This window comes from Parasteatoda tepidariorum, chromosome 1 (assembly GCF_982258835.1).
Source record: "Parasteatoda tepidariorum strain Cologne lab strain chromosome 1, Ptep-v5.0, whole genome shotgun sequence".
Classification (NCBI taxonomy): domain Eukaryota; kingdom Metazoa; phylum Arthropoda; class Arachnida; order Araneae; family Theridiidae; genus Parasteatoda; species Parasteatoda tepidariorum.
The window spans coordinates 24,924,343-24,945,064 of record NC_141755.1 but is presented as its reverse complement, the minus strand read 5'-3'; the positions used below and the strand labels follow the sequence as shown (position 1 = coordinate 24,945,064).

Genomic DNA, 20,722 nt, shown 5'->3' with positions numbered 1-20,722 from the left:
TTAATTTAAAGTAGAAGCATATTAAATGATTTTTTTCATTAATAATATTTATTTTCTTCAACTAGTAACTCAACTATCAGAAGAAAGTGATTTGCGACAAAGTGTTTGATTTTTAAAAGATATTATTATATCTTTGAGAATATATAAATCAGCAAGCCATTGCATCAGTGTTTCGAAAAAGTTTATTTTAAAAATTCTATAGTTCGCCCTTTATATGTTGTTTTTACTGACAAAATATGAATGTATACAAAATGTATGCTAAGGTTTTGACCACCATCCAACATGGTTTACTGATCTAGCTTAAAGTTTTATCACTTTCATACACTCTAAATAAGGACAGTAATGTTTTTAATCGACCAAATAGAGTCTCTGAACTCAATTGGTTTAATGCTTTTGGTATCTGATGTTACACGAAACAATTCTTTGTGAACTGATCAGAGTTTTGTTTCAAATATGTGATGTAAACAAGCCATTATAAATAACATTTTATCAATGAGGCATTCCGTCACAAAGTAAGCTTCAGTTATTTTATCCTCGGATTCAAGCTGCAGTTTCAAAAACGAGGGATCTCACAGAATATGAATACTCCAAATCGTCTGCTAGAGAAAACATAGTTCTTGCTTGTTTTTTTCTATAGCTATCTTTGTAATATCTGAGCTACCAAATACTTTGACTTCTTCAACATTTGTCATACCTGATACCAAAATTAGTAGTCTTTCTTTCGTTTCTTTTCTGAAAGATGGAAGTAGTTTACCCATCCCAATGCAGTGTTGGATATTTCTGTGCTGTGAATGAAACCTTAATTGCTTCGCCAATGATGTTCTGGCTTCTGCTGCCAATGTTCTATTAATTGAAAGAGTTGACTTTTCTATTCAACTCCAGCCTTTTCTATGACTTGCTCCAGTAAGTGCTGTTCATTGACTAGCTGATAGATTAAGCCTGTCTCCAATATTACTAACATGGACTTATTCTTTTTTATATTCTTAATCTCCCATATTACTACGATTCACGTCAATATGGCGCTATGATTACAATTGTCACCAAATGCTCTACAATTGTTGCTGCAGTCATACGCATTGAGGACATAATTGTTGCCTTGAACTATGTTTGAAAGTTATTAAATAGTAATGAAAATTAGTTTTTTTTTTTTTTGCATCGAATTCCATCCATTTAAAAAATTGTTGTATTAATTTTATTATTTTACGCGTAAGGTTGGTTTCAGTTTTGAAACTTTTCGAATGCCATGACTGATACAAAAAACTTTAAATTCAAATGTTGATATTTCAAATTTAATTTTTGTGTTATGCTTTTCATTCATACACTGACCGAATAATTGTTTATCAATAAAACATTGTTTTTTTATCTTTTAGAGTTGACTTTCTTTAAAGTTTTATAATTTTCAGATAATTAATTTTTAATAGTATTGTTAGTTCTTATTTTCGCTGTTTTCCTCATTTATTTATGTATTTAGTCTCAGTTTTTTAATCTGAATGTTGAATCTATTTACTAACATTATTCCAGCTTTTTTTTTCACTTGGTTTTAATGAATACTAATTGTTAGTCATTGTGAGGTAATGACTCGAATTAGTTTTAGGGTATATTTAATGGCAATTAAGAATTTCTGATGTGTATTAAAACATGAATTTTGCAATTGTAAAGTTCGATTTTTTTTGTAAGTGTGTCTACCATATTAAGTTGTTGGCCCACTAAATGAATACTTAGACATTCGTATTTGAAAACTTGTTTTTTATTGCTGGTGTGAACCTTCACATTAGATATGATTTTACTTTTAAATTGATTTCTGAGTAGTTTCACAGCAGTTGATGGAGTCTCACTCTTACTACGAAATAGTTCTGACCCTGTTATACCACTACTATATAAAATTAGGATTTAACCGAATAAGATTCGGTATCTCTGTCAGCCCCAGCGCTTAAATCACTTAAATCAAGACTACCAATTTCATCATGTTCTGGGGTAGAATTTATGCGTACGATGATCAAGACTTTTTCCCGAATAACTATCAATGGTTTTTATGTATATTATGGTGGGAAAAATAATTTCAAATCACATTTTTTTAAACCAAAAAAAAAAATGAATATTTATGTATACATTTCGCTACTGGAAAAAATCTTCCTGCTAAAACGGAAAGCTTGATTGCTATGTTAAAACATATAAAAAAAACTATATACATATCTATCTATCTATCTATCTATCTATCTATCTATATATATATATATATATATATATATATATATATATATATATATATATATATATATATATATATATATATATATATATATATATATATATATATATATATATATATATATATATATATGTAAAATGATGCAGTCGGACCGAGCAGGAAAACAGACACAGGATTTTAATTAAATCAGAGTAACTTTTATTTGATCATTCTTAGTTGAGTGGGAGTGAAGAAGTGATGTTTACTCCATCAGCAAACAGTCTTTCTGGTAGGGAAAATCTTGCAAAAAATCCTAAAATGTCTCTATTTAGGGAAAAGAGGGAAATCTCAGAAATTACTATTGGTTAATGAACTTGCTCGAGTGATTCCCACGGCTTGAAAAGGAAAAAAGATCTTTATTTAAATTTATGCATAGTTGGGCCAAAAATAGATTTAGAAACAGGATGTAGCTTTTAAAAGTGTGAGAAAGTATTTCGATTTGAATAATTAATTAGTAATAAAGTAGGAGTTGTTTTATAGCAAAGAAACTAACATAAAAAGATTAATAAAAGCTTTTTATGTTACATCCCCCCTCGCCGAAAATGTTTAGCTACAAACCAAAAATTTTAAAAATTATCTATTTGCAAAATCTTCCCTATGGTAGAAGTACAATTAAAATGAAAAAAAATCAAATTTGTAATGTTAACATTATATAAAAGTAAAATGAATTATAAAACATTTACGTATGTTCTCATGGTAAAAATTTTAACACAATCAAAAATCTGTAGTAGCATTATCAGCAAATTTAAAATTTTAAACAGGTTTTTTTTTCTTTTTTTTTTTAAGCAGTTTTTTTAATTTTTAAAAGTATTTTGTTTAAAGAACACATTACAGTTTTTTCACTATAAAAAGTATTCTTCATAATGACACAATTTAAGTTAACTCTTCAATCATGATAAAAAAAATTATAAACATTTTTAAAAATGTGTAAGTTAAAATGTAAGTAATACATAATACAAAAAACAGTTTTACAGGAAAAATTTCAATCTGGAATTAGACTTAAGTATTGTTTACCTTGCTTGAAAAAAAATTTTTAAAAAAAATGACACAGTGGTTGTTATTCTGAAGACCAAGATTGTCTTTATTTCACTTTATCTATTATTTACCTTACATATTTATCACTTTAATAGCAAAATATCCGAAAAAATTTCTTTTTATTTTATTTTTTGTCCAAAATTTGCCTTCTGTAACATTTTTTCTTTTCTTTTTCTTTCTACTTTCTTTATATTTATTTATTTATACTTTTCTTTCTTGGTATTTTTATTGCAATTATTAACCCGGATTTCGGGAAATATGTAAAGACAAATTGCTTTTATAATCAGAAAAGGTGATCAGTCTTCTCAGATTTTGCATCACAACCTGTTTAACAACAATCACTAATTGAAATCCAAAACAAACTTTCAAATTCAATATGGTATTAAGGTAAATCAGTTTTTAATTTTTGACTGATCTAGCTATTTTCCTTATTTTTAATCTGAAGTGCAAGTTTGGTTAATTTGCAAATTACCTTTTATTTTTTATTTTTTTTTTTCATTTATATCTTTCTTTCTTTCTTTCTTTTTTTTTTTTTTTGGACATAATTTTTTTTTTTCAAAAATTTTAATTCGGACATTTATTAAAGTAATTTTTTTACTGAGATCTCAATTGGTAATTTAATTTGTCACAATTGTTAGGGAATTCAAATATTTTCATTTCTATTTTAAACGTGTTTTTGAAGTGTATTTGGTTACTAAATTTTTCAATTTGTGTTTGATCATTTTCCCATCTGTATGCTGGAATTAAAGTTCAGAAATAAAGAAACGATTTGTTTATGGAAATTACTGAGCTAGAACAGAGCTATGAACTAATTATCAACGTTGGACTAAAGCATTATTGTTTGGTTACTCTTCAATTCAAATTCTTACAACAAGTATTTTATTCATTTTTCCAAACTATTTGTATTAGTTTTAACATTTCTTGATTTAATCTTTGCCACACCGTAATTGCATTCATATATTAAAATTTAATTTCAATAATTATTGCAGTTGCATTACGAAGAGAAAAAAAAATTAAATGGCATTCAAATAATCGAATTTCAATAATTAAATACAATATTTAGAAGGAAGAAAAATAAATTTAAAGATATGAATAGCACATATTTTGCTTTTTTACACACCATAATAAAATAAAAATTTAAATTTCTCTTCTACAATTAATATAATATACACTGTGATATATAATGCAATAAAAAAAGTGATTCCTTAAATAATTAAAATTATTATCATACTGAATCAAAAGTGGAAAAAAATATATGATGGTAATACTAAATTTTAATATTATTTAATTAAACAAATAATATGGTAAACCATTGAATAATAATATCAATAAATTGAAATATTATCAAAATAAAAATAGCCATAAATTTGTTTGTTTAAATTTCGAGATATGAACGTGAATGATTAGAAAGCATTCACGTTTAAGAATTTCACTTGGAGAATACCATTAAAAAATACCAGAGCACGATTTGTCAAATAAGTATAATTGATATAAAATGTGTAAAATATTAATCCCCCCAAAGAAGATTTTCATGGCACTCATCCATTTTTGTTCATAAGATTTCATCACTAAGCACGATCCACTAAAGTTCACACACTGAACACATAGCACCAATAGTTGAGGATTTTGTTAACGGGTGTTGAAAACCATTCAAGGTTTTGTTTTTGAACATATGAGCAGACAGACTATCTGACCTCTGACGACGCATCGCGTTGCACAAACCTATCGTAAAATCATTTTCTTTTTATTATTATTTTATATGATGACATTTCCATCAAGTTAAAATACAGTTGAGACCGCTCTAATGGACACTTGAGAGAGAAGTCCCAAAAATCTTCTTTTAATTATTTTTTGCATCAAATTTCTTTAGTCATGTTTCAAAAGAATAATATGTGTTTCACGATCAATGTCAGTTCATCAGCAATTTTATGATTCAGCCAATTGTATTTTTATTTTCACTTTTGAATTATATTTTGAAGAAGCATTTTAGCAATTATTATCCTGCGCCCGTTTCAACAGTTCTTATAATCCTGCTCGGCTTGTAAAATGATGCAGTCGGACCGAGCAGGAAAACAGACACAGGATTTTAATTAAATCAGAGTAACTTTTATTTGATCATTCTTAGTTGAGTGGGAGCGAAGAAGTGATGTTTACTCCATCAGCAAACAGTCTTTCTGGTAGGGAAAATCTTGCAAAAAATCCTAAAATGTCTCTATTTAGGGAAAAGAGAGAAATCTCAGAAATTACTATTGGTTAATGAACTTGCTCGAGTGATTCCCACGGCTTGAAAAGGAAAAAATATCTTTATTTAAATTTATGCATAGTTAGGCCAAAAATAGATTTAGAAACAGGATGTAGCTTTTAAAAGTGTGAGAAAGTATTTCGATTTGAATAATTAATTAGTAATAAAGTAGGAGTTGTTTTATAGCAAAGAAACTAACATAAAAAGATTAAAAAAAGCTTTTTATGTTACATATATATATATATATATATATATATATATATATATATATATATATGTTCAAAATGAAGATAAAACAAAGGAAAATTACAGACGTAAGAAAATAGGGGGAAAAATAAAAATAAAAAAATAAAAAGCAACTGGGGAAGAATAATAATAAATAAAAAAAATCCGAAAAAAAAAGGATAAATTTTTTTTAAAGAATCCGGAAAATAGAAGATATAATCTTTTCATCAGCACACACGATTATATCGCAAAAAAGAGTGCTTTCTAATATTGTATCAATATAGCCAAAGCAAAATGTATCAGTACAATAGTGTGAGGATCACTCAAAAAATTTTTACAAAAATTATAACAAATAAAATAGAACACAATAAGTGAAAATAACACGTAAAAACAGAAAATAAAATAATAAGAAAAAACGGAATATCTATATATATATATACTAAATCAGAAAAACTCAACCATTAATTTTACAATATAAAAAAAAATCTCTTTCTTTGAAATGTATACACTGCTTATTTTTAATGAGAAATTAATTGTTTTGTCTGAATATTTTTTTTTTAAAAAAAACTTAGTTTAAATATTTTTACAACTTTAGCAAAACTCACTCTATCTTCTTTAACAAAAATACACCTTAGGAGCATTAAAACCGCATTAACATAAATACACTTTGCTTAAATGACAATTCAAACATTTTATTGATCTTTCTCTTCATCACTTCAATTCGAAAAAATTATTAAAATATTTTTAACATAATCCTCAACAATATAAAAGTACTCTAATACGTTTAAACAAAAAATAAACTGTGTTAAGAGGCATGAATTAGGAGACAATACCGTCAAGAAATTAATGTTTACAAGGTACTAAATTTAAAAATTTTCCAGATTAAGGTTTTTAAAACCTTGTTTTGTGAAATTTTTCGCCCCTTGCAACTAGAATTTATCGGGAGAGTAATGAGGCTTGTCTTCTAAATTACATGCCACTCTTGCTTCTTAACAAAACGAAACTCTCTTGAGTTCTTTCAATAAAAAGAAATCCTCAAGGGGACCAAGCTACATTCTGACGCCATTTTAGGCTCAATAAATGTTGCCACCAGAGGCTGATAAATTACGTTTCCATTAAATATCTCTTGATTATGGAAGAGATGAGATTGCACTCAAGACTAATGCATTTTTTTCGTGATATTTTGCTCCATCATAGCTAATACTGAGCAATACAATTTTTCGCACTTCTAAAGAAATTAAAAGATTGTTAATTTTACTTTCAATCATTTGATTTACCTTTCATTTAAATGAAGTAGTAGAAGGTTTGGGGAAAAAAGGTGTTCTTGTTGATTTTTTGAACCATTATCTCTCCTCTCACCTTTAAAATAGGAGAACTTCATTAAAAGTCATTATTTTAAATTATTTAAACATATTGACAATATATTAACAAATGCGTATTAATTTTATTGGTATTTCAGAAATTTTTTATTACTAATTATGTACTAAAATCTGTTTTAAAGGATTTATTCTTTATTGTTTAAGTTCGTGCCCTTTTAAAATATCCTTGATATCTATTTTTTTTTTTTTTTTTTTTGCTATGTGCGAAAAAATATCAGACATTTTAAAAGCTTTGAAAATTTAAAAAATAAACATTCGTAATTTCACTCAACGTATAATTCTAGAATGGAGTTATTTTTTTCCGATTTTAATAAAAATAATTTCCATCTGAAAATTTTTAAGCAAGCTTTTCGCGAACAACAAAAGGTTACTAAATCAAAGTTATTCCACTGAGCTGTTTGAACTCATGAAACTATTTGAAAATTGAAAATTATTCATTGGTGTGAATGATTTTCATGTAAGCAGAAAATTCCCTCCAAATTAGCGATTTTTAAAAGCCTAATAATGTTCCATATACTTACGTCTTCTGTTCATTGTCAAATCCAGCTAATTCTTTACCGTAAGATAGTCAATTTATTGTCATTATTTCGGCTTTATTTTGAGTGCATGGCAATCAAACTGTAGCTTATTTATATTTTCCTTGGCAAAAGAGCTTCGAAAAACTTTCTTAAGACTGCTCTTTAACGGCTCTGCTATCATATGAAATAATTATTTTTTCTAAATTATACGCTATTTTCATAAATTTTGTAAGTTTACAACAGTTCTTCGTGACTGTTCCCTGAAGTTTAGTCTATCATTAGGCAGTGTCTTCTCCGAAGGTAACAGAAAAAAATAGATATAAAAAAAGATGAACTGAGATAGTGATCAAGTTTTTAATATATTTAAAAAAGTTACTCAAACGCTGCATTTTTAGAGCTCATAAAATTTTTCAATAATCTTGAATTATTTATTCATTTCGATAAATTCAGTTATGTGAAAAAAATCTCTTAGTTATTTTTCTGTTAAAAAGCCCAGATTACTCTTTACAGTAATTGGTATTTCTAGTTTAATATTACATCTTTGCATTAAGTGTAAGACACTTAACCTGTGGCTCTTTTTTTATTTAATTTTTTTTTTTTTGGTGAAATAACTTCAAGAAACACTGTTCACTGAAATAGAAAGAATCCATTGAGTGTAGTGTGCTAATCCGAACTAGAAATGAAGCATAAATTGGAATTTGAAAAAAATATTAATTTACACTTTTTTTATATAACCACGAACACCTACATTCTAAACCAGCAGTACTCATTAGTGCTATAATGGTTCTAACCCTAGAGTTCCGGGGAAGAGTTTAAGGGATTCCGAGAGTTAGTATTTTTTTTCACCCAGTAATGATTTTTAAAATTTGGACATAAATTTCGAGCCACTCAAAACATAGCATTGATTTCATATGTCGGTAGCTTTTTTGAAATAATTAAAGTAAAATGTTATATAATGAAATAACTCATTTTCTTAACAGAATTACATTAATTTTTCTTACTAACTATAACTTTAAATTATGAAAAAGACTTGCCCTCATTTAATTGCATTAGTATTTCCCATCACGCTTTACAAATCGAAGTAAATAAACTAAACCGCTGGTACCATTTTCAACGTTTGTAAGAGTTCTGTCTAACTTTAAGCTAAACGAAAACCATAATTCGACTTATTTGCTTCATTTTTGTCTTATGTATAATAAACACCAAATACAAATGCACTACTAAACGACTCACTGTTCCATAAAACGCTGAAAAAATTTCTGTTCGCTTACTAAATATTTTAAAAATTAAATAGTCTTTTACTGGTTGATACCACTCACAACTGTCTTCACATACATGCTTTATTTATACAAAGGTCGGGGTTCCGTTATAAAAAGGTTGATCATTTGGGGTTCCATAACCGAAACAAAAATTGCGAACCGCTGTTCTGGCCATTGAGCCGCAGAAAAAATTATGAACGTGTCAAATGGATGGGGGGTAATTTTCGCAGCCAACTTCCCAGGTGATTGGTTTGGGTCTCTGTCCCAAATGTAGTTACACACTTCTTTCACAACGTAATAATCATTCCCACTCAATATTCTCAAGAAAGCTTTTCCAAAGGGTGGTTCGGAAGAATGGTCACCAGAATTACCGATGAGGCTTTTGCAGGTCGGGAGGGGGGTGGTCGTGAAGAATGTAGTTCTCGGACATCAATTAGACCCCCTTTTTTTTTCTTTGCCATCCTTCCATCTTCTTGGTCGATAAGACTTTTATACTAGTCAGTCCAAGAGAAGAAAAAATGGCAACAAAAAAAGGGGGATTTTTTTCCCTTTTGTTATGGAATCGATCTAGCTTTTTCCTTATTATTTTCCCTCCACTTTTCCGAAGCAATCATTAGGAGTTGATGGCTAGAGACGGAGTAGGTCAAACAAATACCGTTTTGTAAACAGACTTTTCTCATTGCCAATTAAGTTGCATTGCTTTTTGGGAAAGGGTGATTGAGGATTGTGTTTTGACCTGTCTGGGAAAGGTCTCGAACGAAACTTAATTGTTATACGCGATGACACGTTCAGGCAAGTCGGGACATAGTCATTATTTATTGATTATCTTCACAATTATAGTAATAGAAGAAAAAAAACAAGATAAAAAGTTATGAGTAAAAACAAAGCACATTCTTATGAATTAAATTTTAAGTAACTTTTTTTGAGAATTTTGACTTTTGTTGAAAGTTTAAAGTGTACAGTTAAATGAAAAATAATATTCGTTAAAAAAAGTTTAAAACCATTGTTTTTAATTTATAGTGAAATCTATATACCCTATACTTCATATAAAAAGGTCAAACAAAGGACTTTAAAAAAAAAAAAAAAAATATATATATATATATATATATATATATATATATATATATATATATATATATATATATATATATATATATATATATATATATATATATATATATATATATATATATATATATATATATATATATATATATATATATATATATATATATATATATATATATATATATATATATATATATATATATATATATATATATATATATATATATATATATACTGTGCACCATCCATGAATGATTTGAAATATAAAAAAATATTACTTGTATTTCCTATACTTAAGAATGTATTTAAGAACAGGTAACTAATAAATGCTGAAAAAATGCGTTTGTATTCATGCAAATAGTATATTTTAAATCTAATTATGTAAACCTAAGTTTTCGGACTTCTTTTTATTCAATTTAAGGAATCTCGGATGAAGCTCAATTTTTGTTTTATTTTTTAATCCATAAACTACAATTAAATTTTTCTTATAATTTTTTATATTTCCTAATGCAAAAAAGATTGTATTTCATTAATTATGCAAACGCAACATTTGCCGTGATTTACCACAATGCCCAAATGCACTTTGCGTCTCTAAGGAGCAAGCAACATTATTTAGTAATGAATAAGAAAGGAACGTGCTTTTCTGTTCAATAAATTAACTTTTCTCGCATTGTTTCACACAGTTTACTGCTAAGATAACAGAGGGATTTGTATGAAACATTTTATCAGAGTCTATTATAGTTAGTACCATGAAATATACCGGATATTCCGCAATGCAGAAGATCCCGATATTTTCCGTATATGAAACCTTAAGGCTTTTAACCAATGTTGGGGCACTATGGATATCATCAGTATATTTCATAAACAATCGAGTATGAATTAGCATAAGTTTGTTGTTGTCTTTTACGCTTTTACACACCTAATGAAGCAAAAGCTCCCCCTTTAAATATACATGTATATTTTAGTTATCTGGTAAGGATAATTATATTTTATATTCAAACTAAATAAAATTATATTTAAGAGAGTCCAAAGTAATAGTTTAAGTAATCTAAGTAGTTCCAGGAATCATGCTGTTCTAATTCCATTATTCATAATCCATTCGGTTCTAATCCATAATTCCATTACGTGGGATAAATCCATGATTGCACCTACTACATTTTGCTAAAAAATATCAATAAAAAGGTAAAAAATTAATAATAATGATACTAATAATAATATATACACACTACTGGCCCTTAAAATTGCTACAACAGGAGGCGATGCAAATAAAAGAATGATATTTATTAGGCACATACATTATAGTTCGAAGAACAAGTGATTAAATTTTCAGAATGTTTGGATGTATAGATTTTAAGGAAACAGTACTCAGAGAAGATGTATGAGAAACTTACTGTCAAATCTCTTCGTTTATACACATTGTAGGCGTCGCTACCACCGCCCACTTTGCACGAATGCGTTGATAAGCTAACCATTTGCATACCACAACATGCTTTATCCGTCCTGCAAATTTCACGTTCGTGGAACGTTGCCTTCCTGGTGTAACAATTTTAATGGCCCGTAATGTATGCATGTATCTCTCTGTCTCTCTCTCTCTCTCTCTCTCTCTCTCTATATATATATATATATATATATATATATATATATATATATATATATATATATATATATATATATATATATATATATATATATATATATATATATATATATATATACCTTCTGGGGGAATTGGAAATTTTAATCACTCCGATCGTTAGCTATTCAAACAGAAAAGAGTCTTTTAATGAGTTTACCAAGCGTGCCTCAGGCTTAAACAACTCAAGATTCTCTTTTTCCCAAAATGGACTCGCTGATTGTTAATCTTAAAACTCATTCAACATAAATCCTAGTTTGCATAAAATGGCTTTTATACTTCTTTTTTGTACCGAAATAGCAGAATCGTTTTAATTTGAAAATTTCGGAGAGGAAATTACTTCGAGAAAAATATTTGTCGTCTAACTAAATACTTTTCAATAAACAAGGTAAACTTTAGTTGGATATATCGCACCACCAACGGGTTTTAATTTAGATTTATTTAGTTTAAAAAAGCGTTTATTTATTTTCGAAATCTCTTTTATTTTAATATTTGCATTTGTCAGATTAGTAATATTTTAATTTTTGCACTCGAGCACATATTATTTTTTATTTCAGAAATCATTTTTTTGTGCAAATTTGTACAGGTACGTACGTTTAATTATATACTTATGAAAACTTTTAGGCAAGTACAGAGATATGGTTGCCAAAGGTGACATTTTTTATTCACGCTAAACTCGATATTCTGAAAAACTCTACATCGTAAAAAAAATATTTATATTCGCAAAGTTACCATAAAATATGATTCTGTCTATAATTTTTTTCATGAAATATTTGTCCACTGACCATGAATTGTTATGTTCGTAATAGTTACTTTCAGTTCCGTCCTTGATGTGGTTTGAGATATATTGACACACAGCCCTGGGCTTTAACCCTTAACGATCGGTTAATTTTCAAGAAAACGGTCATAAAAGTGCCTATTTTTTATGCCTGAAAATTACATAAAAATATGAGTATCAACAATATATAGATTCATTTTTAATTTTTGATTTGCTTTTAGCTTGAAATTTTAAAAAAATTAAATTTTTAGGAAAAGCCAACATGGTTACTATGACTTAATGTTGGTTTCCAAACAAGTGAGAAAAATTTAAAAAATGTGTGTTTTAAACATTAAAAAAGAATTTTATTAAACTTACGTATAATATAAATAAAGATTAGTAATTTTTTCTTGTGTGATAAATTTCAAATCATGAGATACAGATTCTAACGTCACAATCTGGACAGTAGTACTGAGTTTCGTTTTCCTTCCTACATCTCTTATTGTTTTCATCTCTTCTCTAACTATCGACAATTACCTTGAAAATATCCTGGTGCATCCATCTGGTGTGTAAAATGAGAAATAAAGTGTTTTCCGCACAAAAGAAATGAATTATTTTTATTTTTATTGGCGCGTTGCTACTGAACACTCCATCCCGAAAATATCACGGGAGCGAGAAGGAAGGGGTTAATTTGAGTTCTACTCAGGAGCTTAATTCAGGGCTTTAATTTTAGACTCAGGCGATCTGTGTGTCAATTCAAAACGAAGAATGGAACAATTCGAAATAATGTAGTGCTGTCATTTGTCAACAAGTGAAAGAGTTGCATGTTTGTTGCCCATGTCACCAATGTTCTTTGACGACAGCTAGAACCAAACCAGATACTTCTGTGTCCCTACCCTGATGTTGTAATCACTCTGGAAAAGGATGTACATCTCCGACTTGAATTACGAAACATAACTTATAAATTAACGTTAAACGTTAGATATTTTTTGAAATGTCGTTCCAATTACGGTCCTCGGTCTTTTTTTCAGAGTAAAGAGAGCTGACTGTATAAATTAATGATCAATAATCTGAATTTTACTGGGGGAAAATGAAATCGTTGTATTTTTTTTTTTTTTACCCAAAACACTTTCTAAGCGAGTTGTAATATAATTCTTTGATAACCTTTAGTGAATTTTGAAACTGTATCATTGTATAAAAACATCAAAAAAAATTCTTATTGCATTTTGATAGATACTTTATAAACCAAACAGTACGCCATAACAATACTTCATGAAACCAAAAGTATACAAAGGCAATATTTTTTAAGTATCCTGTATATTTATTGACTTTCTTAAATATATTAGTATTAAAAATATTTTTTCTAAAAAATGCTTTAAAAATTGTAAAATTTTAATAATTGATTATTTTTTATTTCAGGTTGTTTTGGTGTTTCTTCTCAGTATTGCTTCATTGATAATTTATTTCATCGATGCCTCCCAGTAAGATTATCAATTAATTTTTGTTTTCTAATGAACTTCTTTCTTAAGAGTTTCTGTAGTTTTATTTTATTAGTAAGATTAGATTTATTAGTTTTGTTAGTAAGCAGAAGCTTAATCGTACAATATGATTTCACTGTGTACAAATAAAAGAATTGAAACGACTAAATAATTTTGAGACTGCCACGTTCTAATATGTGATTTTAAAAACTTTTAAGAACTAAATTTAACAAAAAAAAGGAATTTGACTCAAAACTGCACTTTTTTTAAGTAAAGATAACCTTTATTTCGCCAAATTTGAACTGTTGACCATCAAATTATAGACGGAGCATAAAACTGGAAATTGTGGTCAAAAAACACAAAAAAGACTGAATAGTTCTTGAGAAAATGAAAATTTAAATTTAAACTTTATGAACTTTCACTGCTGAGAAATTATTTTAACTGATATCACTTTTTTTGTAATGATTATATTATAAAATAAGGTAAAATTTTAAAAAAATTACTGATTAAAGAGTTTTCGATAAATTTTAAAGTGAATAACCAAAAATTCATAAAAAAAATAAATAATAAAAAATATATAATAAAAAGTAAATAATAAAAGATTATAAAACAAAATTGTAGAAGAAAAGTCACATTTTGATTTTTTTTAGAATTATGTGCATAATATTATTGACAGACATTCTTCCCCAGATATGATGAAATATACAAAAAGTGAAAATTACATTAACTAACATATCTTAACTCCCGATTGATCTCCTGTTTAAACTATTGGACCATATTTTTTCAGAATGCGGCAAATCTCTATATTTTGAAGGTGCAGAATTCAAATCCATCGAATAAATCATATATTTCCTCAGAGACTACTTTACTTATTGTATCATTTCCACAAATTAAATAGCCTATTTTTATCATTACTATTGTATCTTATCGCATGAAAATTCAATTTCTAGATTAAACAATTGTCCACTAAATGACTGGACAATTTTGAGCGTAATTTTTTAAAAAAACACGGTTTGAGATAAAAATGTTCCCCTTGCCGCATTGTTATAAGAAAGGCAATGAACTTTCAAAAATGCGTAGTGTTAAAAATAGTTAAAAAAAACTTTTAATTGTGTTTTTCGCCGGTCCTTTAGACGCATTAAATTTTTATTGTTAACTTCGCCTCGTTTTTACAGCCCTTTGATTCAGTCAGTGAAATTCTAACACTAAAAATATCGTTTTTTTCTCCATAGAATAAACTATTTTTGCACCGCAAACGATAGCACGAACGTACTCAACAAAGTTTGACTGAAACTAATAAACGTTTTGTCTAGATTCGTACAGCAGATTTGCCGCCAGCGCCACCTATTTTTAACACTTTGTATTTTTCTAAATTTATTTCTAATCACAATGCCATAAATAATAAAGTTTGTCAGTTTGTTTTTATTTTGTTTTATTTTTCTCACTGAATACCGTAAAATTTTTCACTCATAATTCAACTAATTCATTTTATAAATAACACGGAAGGTTATTTTCGAACAAAATTATGTTTCGTTTTTGTTTGTTCTTTTCAAACAATAATGCTTTGCTTCAAACATTCATATTTTGTAAAATCAATATACCATAGTTATTTCTTTTCTCATTATTGTTGAACTTAATTAATTTAATATAATTTCTAAAAGTATTAATGTAATAAAGTAAAGTTACCTTACATTCTTTCACTCCGTGCTATTCAGATAAAAGCGCTTCTCGTATCATTGCCCAAGCTCGAGTCCCAGGTTTCATTTTAAATTTAAACGAAAGATTAATTCTTCAATATTATATTCTTATCAAAACATTTCACTTATAATTAAGCAAACGAGCCACGTTTTTAAATGATTTATAATGAAGTATATGCATATGCGCAATTTGCACATCCATTAGTCAATGACAAAAGCAATAAGAACATTCATTAAAATCTCATTATCTTTTTCATAAGAAAATCAGTTTTCTCATAGGAGACAATTAAGGCATTATAAAACTAATTATGGAATTTTGTAGTCATGATTAATATTTAAGAATTAAATTGAAATTTGAAATTAACTTTATGATAAAACAGCAAATTTTTCATATTTGTAAATGAAGGACATAGTTTCCAGACTCTGATTATTTAACAAATTGCATCTAATGCTGAAATAGTTATGAAATTTTATAAAACTTATATGTTTCTCAAATGAATATAACGTTAATTATAGTTTTAATGATATTTTTAATGGAAAATCTCATTCTAAGCTTTTAATTGATTATTCGTAATGTTTGAATATTTTTGGCATTAATGATGAAATAGTGTGTATGGATATTGGCATTTTGATGTGACACACTTATTGACATATTACTGACTTATGTAATGATTGACGTTAAAACAAATTAATATTTATTGAGTTCTTGATTATAACTACTGAAATATACTTTGAATAATTTAATTACGTTTTCTTCAACAACAGCAAAAAAAAAAGTGAGGTTGAAGTTTAAGTTAGTAAACTTATGTTGTTTTAAAAAAAAAAGATAATAAAATAAAATTAAAATTCTAATAAGTACCTTCTCAATAGTAGAAGTACTAAAAATTTGAAAAGAATTTTTTTTCCGTTCCAATAACGTAACGGAAAACTAAAATCGTAAAGTTGATCATTTTTTAAAGACAAGAATAAAATTTTTGGTTGTCAAAGAAATTTATAACGAAGGTAATGCGCCCTATCTCCCTCGTTTTAGTAGCAAAAATAATTTTATTTTCTTATCTGTAGCATAAGAAATTTTTCTTTCATTTCATTATTCAAGTTTTGAATTAATTGGTTTGCAGAAAAGAGATCGCAACTTTGATTGCTAATAAAATAAAGAAAAATTTGCTTGAAATAATTAAAAAATAATTGAATTTTTTTGCTGTTCTCAGACATCGAATTCCATTATATTCAAATTTGACTAGTCCCAAAATGGTTAAAATTTCGAATAATTGCAATTAGAAGATCAAATGATGATAAATCATGCTTGTAGTTGCCATAAAAGAGAAATAGAAACTTGTATTGTGAATGGCACGGATCTCAAATTGAGATTTGAGTGACCTGCCTAATCTGAAAGTGGTTGCAATTTTGAGGAAGTTTAAATTCTATTCCATTATTAAATCTGCTGTTAGTAATTAAAAACAATTGAAACTTACAAAGACATCTAGCAGTGAGTTCCATCTAAACTTTGAATTGTTTAGCCAGCCTGAGAAATTGTCAGAAACTTTATTGCAGATCAATTGACTTTGGGAATAATATCACGATATATTCTATTTCTAAAAAATGGCAAAAAAATTATTGAAACTAGAATTGTCATGATACACCAAAAAATTCAATAAAAATTTGAGTGGTCTAAGTTGTTGAACATTGATTGAAATTCCGATTGTAAGATTCCATACACACAGCGACTTAATAAAAACGTAGTATAAACTACTTTTTTAAATGAAAATTCATGAGAAACATTTCACTAGGAATTTTGCAAATTAAAATGATTAAAACAAAAGTAATAATATTGTTTTATTACAAACTGCTCATTTGGGGCATTAACCCTAATTTCTAGAAACGTTGCTTAGGAACTACTTCTGTAACGCAAATCGTGATAGCTATTCAACATATCTCGGAAACTAAGAAGTGATTCCATAAACACGAATTTATCAACCTGTGAAACAGAATACAGCTTCTATGAAATAAATACTGAATTCTGGTTAACTTTCGTGCTATTTAATATTCATTTTGTGGTTTCTAAAAAATTACCATAGCGACGATATCAACTTCAATTATTGCACTTAATTATGCACTTCTAAGAAAAGTATTTATTTTACTTGCTTGATGTTTCAATACCTGAACAGGCCTAACTCCTGAATTTATAGTAAATAATATGCTATTTAAGGCTGCTATCATATGAAGCTTGTAAATAAACACTCTTATAGATATTAAAAAAAGAATAAGACATTGTTGATCCAAACCTACAAAGCAATTATTTAAATAATTTTTTTAATACTAATTTTTTCTTCAATATTTCAAAATGTGCCGGTTGTTTTAATGTATTAGTAACGACTATAATATTTTTTAAAATTAGTAAGCTAACTTTATTACTAATTTTATAAATAATAAAATAAAAAGCATTGTATATAAATCTATCGCAAAATACCATTTTGAGAAAAGTTTAAAATAATGTTTTCAAATTTTTTTACAAACAAAAATTATTAAACAAAACAAATGTCAAGCATTAATTTCCAAATATCTTGAATTTCAAAATTGTATAACTACTTTTGAATACTTTTCAGTCTGTATGCGCTAAAATTTTTATTTTTCATCTAAGTTGCGCCTAGTATACTAATAATTAGCACACTGAGTTTCGACTAGTATATTTATCATAACTACTCTGAGTTGTTACTAGTATGCCCATCACAATAGTATATCGAGGAGTTACCCATAACCTTATCACTAGTGTACCAATTGTAACTAGTATGCTAATCACTAGTATGCTCAGTTGTTATCAGGGTGAAAAACTCTAGTATATTGATTTGTTACAATATATGCTTATCACTAGCTCATCCAGTTGTTAATAGTATGCTAATCACTATTATACTCAGTTACAATTATTCTCTTGAGACCCAAGCTATAAATAATAACAGAAAAAGTAATTTTTACTTTTTAAATATGTAACTTCGAAACACGTACACTCATAAATGATTTTTTTTAAATAAATTAATTAAATGTAATGCGCTTCCTTCAATTATATTTGATTATTATTTAAAAAAAGATGAATTGTTGCTTTTAGTATTTTTTGCATACTAAAGGAAATTTTTATAGCTCCTTTCTACACATTTTGTGCATGAAACAAAAGCTGCTAGATTCTAACAATAAAATATTTATGTGCCATAAATCTATTAAAAAATTACTTGAATATAATTTTTTTACCTTTTTTATGACTTTTCACTTATAAATAAAATTTCCGACCAATGAAAGTGAATCCAGTTATATTTTTTTACATAGACGCTTTGTAAGAACATACAAACAGAAAAAAAAATTAAAGCATTATTTTTTAAGTGATAAATATTGTACCAAATGTTCTCCAACATATTAGACGCTTAGTTTCAGAAGAATGTGCTACTCACCAGTAGACTAAATTGTTACAATTATGCTCTCACTAGTTTAAGTTTTTAGTAATGCACCAATTACTACCATGTTGAGTTGATACCAATATGACGATAATTTCATGACTAAATGGCTCATAGACATTTCATGGCTCATAGAAATTCCTTATAGCAATTATAAATCTGAAAGGGCAACGAAAAATAAGGGAGAGCGAATTTATTACTGATAGCATTCAAGTTTAAACATGAAAATGTCTAATATTGTAACAATAATAAAAGAAACTTAGAAGGTTTCTCAAACTTTTATGTTGTTTTTGCAACTTTAATTGCACAACTTTAACATATGATATATAAATAAAGAAAAGAAAACCTCCCTTATAAAATAAATACAGTATAAAAATTTAAAAAAAACTCCAACAAAGTTTACATATCTATGTTTCCGTGTTTCCATATCTATGCAAATAAAATTGATAATCAATTTCCATTCGTAGTACATATTGATAAAGGTAAGGAGAATAATCTTAGTTACAATAAAGAATATTATTTACTACGTTGTTACAATAATGTGATTCATTTAATGTCTAACACACATTTAATATAGAAGAATGCCGATATTCGGAGCAGAGTCTCCTCAGATAATTATGTATATGTAAGTTATAGATATGTTATAGCATAACAGATAATTATATAAATATTTGATTATTCTTTGCTGCAGTTACTAATAATTTATGGAACATTTTATTCAATTTGCACATTTATTTTATTTAATGTAAGCCGAATGGGAAGTCTATGTAAAATATTAAATCTATTATATCACTTAACAAGAATAAACATTTATTATTTTTTCTCCTTAGATATATAGTTTCATTGAAAAAAAATTCAACTAAATTATTAAATCGTTACAATGTTAGTTCTTGAAATGCGCTAAATTAAAAAGATAATTTCTCAGTATAAAAAAATTGTACTTTCTTTACATTGAGAAAAAATATGGTTAAAACTCTCAAGAAATGATAAAATTTATAGTGTTTTTGGCTCAATGGGAACACCAAAAATCTCAATAATTTTTACCGAAGCGCTTTTGTAAAGATTTTGGTAAAATTAACAATAGAATATCATTTCATAACACGTGATATAATTCTGTAAATGTGATATCAAATTTCGTAATTTTATGATACCTTATAGTATGATATAAAAACCCTTTATTTTAAAAAAAAATTTCAGTTATGTATGTTTAACTAAGTGTGTGGTTATAAGAATTATAATTTTGAAAACTAGAATTTCTCCTAAACCATTACCATATGAACGGAAAAACTACCAAATGAATGGTTTAAATACCGTTTATTTTTAGTTATATAAAACAGATGTTTGGTTTTTTCGCCAGAAAAGTCGTACCATGCAATTCCGGTAATCTTACCAGATTTCTTTTTCGGGCACAATTGATACAACAGATAAACACGCAAAATTTTACATTTGTTTTCAATCTTATAATCCATTAGCTTATTAACATCAAACGTGATTTAACATTTGAATTCGACTCAAATATAGAAAACAATAATGCAAAATAGTAACATCAATGAAAATTATTTATTTATGAATATTAACTGAAGTGATGGTCCATTAAATTGAAAGAAAAAATTACTTAAATAATGTTTCGCATTAAGTATATTAGACAATATCAACATAACGCATATTTTAAGTACCAATTATTTTAAATCATACTTAAATTTTGCAATAAAGAATCTATTTTCAAAAAGCCCATTTCCTGTT

The 20,722-nt window shown here is 27.1% G+C and overlaps 1 protein-coding gene across 3 annotated transcripts in view; it reads left to right on the top strand.

The window, feature by feature from the left end:
- The window catches only part of LOC107437872 (calcium-activated potassium channel slowpoke-like), a 222,539-nt gene that overhangs the window by 88,085 nt on the left and 113,732 nt on the right, over positions 1-20,722 (top strand). For all 3 annotated transcript variants that reach the window (XM_071180105.2, XM_087160373.1, XM_071180104.2), the window contains exon 3: positions 13,784-13,845. In XM_071180105.2, the coding sequence (XP_071036206.2) occupies positions 13,784-13,845 (62 nt within the window). The remainder of the gene's footprint in view (positions 1-13,783; positions 13,846-20,722) is intronic.